Source organism: Trametes versicolor (genome assembly GCF_000271585.1).
Source record: "Trametes versicolor FP-101664 SS1 unplaced genomic scaffold TRAVEscaffold_9, whole genome shotgun sequence".
In the NCBI taxonomy this organism is placed as follows: Eukaryota; Fungi; Basidiomycota; class Agaricomycetes; order Polyporales; family Polyporaceae; genus Trametes; species Trametes versicolor.
Window position 1 is genome coordinate 1,688,073 of NW_007360329.1, and position 6,000 is coordinate 1,694,072.

The 6,000-nt window shown below is 55.0% G+C and overlaps 1 protein-coding gene across 1 annotated transcript; it reads left to right on the forward strand.

Moving 5' to 3' along the window:
• Positions 1-1,856: 1,856 nt before the first annotated feature.
• On the forward strand, positions 1,857-3,173 carry TRAVEDRAFT_50440 (uncharacterized protein; the record flags this gene model as incomplete). The annotated part of the gene is made up of 3 exons (XM_008042961.1): positions 1,857-1,970; positions 2,027-2,329; positions 2,385-3,173. 3 exons carry the CDS (start codon positions 1,857-1,859, stop codon positions 3,171-3,173), a joined length of 1,206 nt encoding a protein of 401 aa, XP_008041152.1.
• Positions 3,174-6,000: the final 2,827 nt, after the last annotated feature.

Sequence of the window (6,000 nt, forward strand, 5' to 3'; positions counted from 1 at the left end):
CACGTTCGGCAGCGCGCGGCATGAGATATACAACCGTGGGTGTACGTGAGGGCAGCGATACGACGGCCCATGGTAGTCGTCCATGACTTTCAAGTTGTTACTAAAGTGGGTATCTGTCCCATTCCTGCAACGATGAGAACCGTTTGACCACAGCTAGCGTCCCGACTTAGAATGGTTGAATATTTTACCTGGCTCATTCTCGGCCTCAGCAGCAACTTGAATGCCTACAGCGGTTGGCACCGATCTAGAAGCCGCCGTGGTCTTGATGCGATGGCGGGCAGACAGCTACACGGAGCAATGACGACCGACCGAAATGCAATTCCTGACGTATCTCCAGGCAACCGTTACCGGTGCTTATTTAGTGTGCTCCATTCGCGTTGAGTGAAACCACTTAGGATGATTGTGTGTTTTTGCCTTCGCGAAATATCGTCATACTCACTCATGTGCGAGCTTCAATGTTCCGCGAGCGCACCACACTTGTCCTGAAACTCGTAGGAATAACAACTCAGGATCATGGAGGTACGGAAGAGAGAGAAACGGCTAGGACCCCTGGCAACGCTGAAACCTCATGGCTTCCGGGGGCCCGGAAGCTGCCACGCGTTTAAAGTTAGTCGAAAAAGTTTATTTAGTGAGGCAATCGTTTCCTCAAACCACTCAACTCGTATCGATCACTGTCAATGCATCTCTTGTTGCGCGCACGTACTCGAAGCTATGGGAGAGATAGAGCTTTCTTCAGAAATGCCACACTTGCACGTATGTTTTCCAATGGGCCGTTGAACTTGATGCGTGTCTCACTGCTTTCTGCAGACCTAGGGGATACATCCCGCTGTTGAGCGCATTTCGCAAGGCTCCCGATGTCCAAAAACCGCCTTTGCACCGGTTGAGACGTGAATCGCCGTGATACTGCGCGAGGGTGAGCGTCCTCGTCATGCCACGTGGCTAGGCGGTGGTGCTTACCGTGGCCAGAAAGCTGAAAAGCTACTGTAAGCACCTAAAAAATATTACACTACATCGTGCTTTGTACTTGTGATAGATGTTGAACATTTTTTTGGCGTTTTAAGGGCCTTGAGACCATCAAACTTCGTTTAGGCGGTTGCGGAGCCCTGGACAACGAGGTCCTCGCAACCACCGACGGAGACATGTGGATTGAGTCTATACGCAATCCTAAATGTTTGTTCTGTGAGAGCTCTCCTCCCAGGCCGATATCATCATATTGTCGATTGGGATTATCACAGGCCTCGCAATCAATGGCCTTCGCTATCCCCCCACATGATTTAAATACGGGCGTAGGCTTCGCTGGGGATGACTTCAGTTTCGTTTTCACGGCGGGTATACCTCACTCACCGATACTCGATTTCCCCGGATACCTTTAGCCTCTCCAGCCCGTGGTGATGAATCTCGAGCCCAGAGCGGGGCCCCAATGCCGGTGCCGTCAAGAACGCTATGGAGCACCGCGCAGGACTGTGTTCTCGAACCAAACTGTCCATCCCGGCCGCATCGCAGATATCTGTCGAGATACTGTGGGTGCACGCGGACGAAGGTTTAGAGCCTTGGGACTACAGGTATGTGCATGCCGCAAGTGGTTGAACCCGGGACAATGTGCTGACCCATACGCGGCTGATGTCAGACAGAGCCTACCCGGACAATGGCTTTGTCGCGGTCACGCGGAGTGCGCGTCGAGCGCGTCGATGGTCAACGGCGCGCCTGCGCGTTCTTTGCCTCTGTTTGCTCGCTATTGTGGCTGGCTATAAACCCTCGCGCGTCCTTGGCTTCCCTCCCTATACACTTTCGTTCGGCTTTAGGATCCCACCCCCACCCCTGTGCGCACAACGCCATCGACTTACGCTATTCTCAACATGGAAGCCATCTCATCAATCGACACTCTTCTGGATCACTTCGACCAGCTTCTCCCGCCTCCACGTCCGCTCGAGGAAAAGATTGTCACTTCGGGGAGCAGGTCACCTTTCCTAGTAAGTCCTTCTATGTCGCGATGTCCTCCCGACATACCCTGACCGCTCCCAACTAGATATGGCACTCCGACGCGCCCAAAGATCCTGGACGGGATATCCAAGAGCACGGATGCTTCTCAGCTCCATTCCGCTCCCGGTCGCCGACTCCCTTTCAAGATGCATTTGCTGAGGCGTACCGAGCGATCAACGCACTGTCCCCAAGCCCTTCGTGTCCGCCTAGTCCGCGTGTTCCGGAAGAATCAGACTTACTCGGTTCTGAGGCCCCAGGTTCGCACTCGCCGTCATTTTCCTCAGGTTGTAGAGCGGACAACGTGGGAATGAACGAGTCGGAAGGTGACGAGGACGGGGCTGAAGATGCAGTACGTCCAATCTTCACGTTCCTGTATACTTCCTGCTCACGTATAACGACGGTAGGCTTTGGAAACAATCGCAGCGTCGTCCCCCAAGGCATGTATCACCCCTGGAAGCCCGACTGTTGATTACGGGGTTCCAGACTCTCAAGAGTCTGCGGCATCATCCGAGGATTCCCTGACCGTATCTCCGAGAACCCAGAAGGCCTCTTCTGGACCTCCAATCTCTCAATCCGACCCTGAGGCGTTTCCCGACTCTCATAGCCCTTTGCGCGCTCGAAGATCTACACGCTTAATGAAGAGGAAACACACCACGGACAACGGGAATCAGGAAGGGAAAGAGAACCTCCCGGAGCAACATTCTTCCAAGTCCGTCGACGAAGCCACATCTCATCTTGCGCCTTCTCGCCCCCGCAAGCGGAGAAAGGTTTCACACCAGCAAGAGCAGCTCCCGTCTGTGGCAACGCAGCCCCAAGCAGGGCCTTCCACTGGGGCGCAGCGGTGTCGATTGGGTAGCGGACAGTGCGAGTACCAGCTGACCAAGAACTTCGACAAAGATTGGGATCACCTCAAGAAGGAACACGGAGACCGCAATGACGACAATTTATTCGCGTGTACGTATCCCGGGTGCACCGGCTATCCGAGTAAGGAGACGTCGGGCTACGAAAAGAAGCAAAGTCTGAACAGGCACGTCATGTCGGTGCATTGGACCGGGGAGGTGCGCTGCTATTGGCCGGGCTGCGATAAAGTGTACCCCCGGAAGGACCAGGTGACCACACATGTACGACGCTTTCACGAGAAGATACCGGCGGCGAAGGGAATTAAGAAGGCGCCCAAGAGGACGAAGAGGTGAGGTGAGTCTTCGTGATAACTCGCGGGGTGCACACTGGTCCTGACTCGTCAACAGCCACAACATGTGGCTATGATATCGTCGTATGTTCTCGTATCTCCCCAGGTATTGTACTCTCCGTTGTCACACTATGCTCTGCTGTATTACTATGTTCCCTTCGTTGTCGCTGTCGCCTTTGCTGCCACAGTTATCTCCGACCTGTATGGATCCTTGCTACTCGATGTACCTAGAGTTAGTAATTGACTTTAACACTTTCAACCTCGTAAAGTCGCTGTTGGATCCCAAATCCGGAGACTGTGCGAGGGAGCACGCGCCTCAGCGGCGCGCGAATTCTGCATTCCTCGCCCGTGTACTAGTAGTCCGAATCACCGCTCCGTGTGCACTTAAAGTGTGACCCTATGAGTACCTTACTCTACATGTCCTACCTGTCGATACTGAGATACGTACTAGTGGTTCGTGCATGGCCGGAGGGGATATAAGGAATGATACTGTATGTCAGACACACTGTATTCGTACATGAGGGCAAGGACTGTAACAGCGCGGCGTGCCTAACGCCTTCTTAAGGCGGTCTACACTGCTAATTGCATTGCGGTTTAAGACGGAAAAGCTCGTCGCGGTTGCGGGGCCGTGTTGGGACGCCAAGGTGGGGACATCAGCCTGCGTGTACGTAGTACGCCAGATCCTATAGGAATGTGTTACTGTTCTTCGTACATTATATTATATCGTAGAAGTGTACATGGAGGACGCAGGTAAATACCAGGGGCGAGCGAATTCGGGGGTCCTACCATCGTTAAGACCGATGTATTAGCTCCGGGCACCACCGCATCGCCGTCGACAATCTTGAGTAACTCCCGCAGGTCGCGAATGTGTTACCCTCTCAGCTGTACTACAACGTGCCTGTAGGGGAACTCATAGTTGCCCGGTGCATCTGCGTAGATCGCATCCGCTTCGGCAGTCCTAGGGGAAGGCCCCGGCGCGGTTTGCAGAGTACCGACGATTGCGCTGCGCAAGCATCTTTGCCTCCGTCTCGGAGTTTGTATGGCTTTAGCGCTGGTATTATAGAGTGATGCCTCTTGGAGCCCGGTTTGTCTACCGCGGCGAGATGTGGTGGATGTCCGGTGAGGATGGAAAAGCCTGTTGGTGGAGACGTTGTAGCGTCGTGCGTGGTGGCCCAAGAATCGTGTGGGGTTGTCAGGTGCAACGCGCGTACTCGACGTCTGTTGGTGGTCTGGCCGAATCCTATACTATCGCACAAACCCGTCCTTGTCAGTCGAGATTGAAATGGAAGCCTGATTACGAGGGTCTACTCACATCATTGAACTCTCCGCCGCTTCAGTGGCGGCTCGTCTTCATCCTAATCCTCGGCGTCCTTGTTATCATGCTCGCTCTCCGGTGCAGCCGCAATAGCGTCGTGGGTCCCTTCCTTGTGCCGGTCCAGCGAAAACAGCGTATTGCATTTGAAGGCGCACTTGTCACACCCAAATTCCCGCCCCCAGTGCGAGTTCTCCACATGCTTCGCAAGATTCGCCTGCGCGGTCTTGCCCGAGCACACGGTCCCGCAACGCGTGCCCCCAGGTGTAGCAGCCCACGTACATGCGAGTGAACCCTTCTCGACCTCTTCCCGCACCTCCGCGTCAGATAGGACGCCTTTCTGGCGAGTCTTCAGAGGCCCCGTGGTCGAGGAGACCGTGCCAGCATTCTGCGGGATGCGAGAAGGATGCGCTGACTTTATGTGCTGCTTGTTGGACGTTGGGTCGTCCGTGAGCGCCTGCTGGCATTGGCCGCCGTCGAGCCCGCACACGGATACCTTTCGAGCAGCGGTTTGCACGGCCTTTACTTCGTCCTGCGTGCTTCGTGGACGCTTCGTGGGAACCTCCTTCGTCTCTTCATCGGACTCTGACAATTGTTCCTGTGTGTCTAGGTCTTCGATGGTGATAGACGATGGAACCGGAGCGGGTTGAGCCCTCTGGCTTCCGGTCCTAAATCGCGTGACGACGTTCAAGTGCGTCCAACGTTTGTCCGACGCCGATATGTAAAGCGTGATGGGCGACGGCCCTGCGGAAGGCTGCTCCTCGTGTCCGCGAGAAGAGCGGCGGGCTTTTGCTGGCGGTGGGCCGAGCTGAGACCGAAGGGGAGGCTCGCGTTTCTCGACGGCGACGGTAGATGGGTTGACAGCAATGCGATTCTCTTTGTTGCCTTCGCTGCTTGGGAGAGCTTCCCCGGCATGGATGGCATGTTGTGCTCGTTGTGATCTGGTGACGCGCGGGGGCGAAGCGGCAGAGGAGATAGGTCGGCGTACGTGACTGCTACCCATCGACTGCAGAGCATCGCAGAACCAGATCTCAGACCATAGACATTGAAGCACATGACTTTGCACGCACCTTTGAACTCTCGCTTCCTCCATACTCAGACTGCGAATCGTCGTCGCTCCCAGTCTGGTCCGCTACTTCTTCCTCGAATGGGTCGATGTTGACGAATGGTGCAAGTGCGAAGGTGTTGGAGTCCATTCTGTGTGGATGATGAGGGGAGAAGTTGAACGGGAAAGTGTAGCGTGTAGATTGGGCGGGTAAGACGAAAAGCGCGAAAGCGAGCCACAATGGAGCGCTGTTCACCTTTTGAGTCGCGTCGTTGCCTGAACTCTATTTTGTTGACCATCGACGCACACGACCGTGTCGCGACAACGTGACGACAATGGAGGTTTCATTTGTTTTCCGACGCGTCCTAATCGGGCATTCTCTGCCTGCGCCATTGTTCAGTGCTCAAACTCATATCGAGTGGGGCATCGCACTCACCATACACCGCGTGCAGACCTCGAGACGAGTGACGAGGG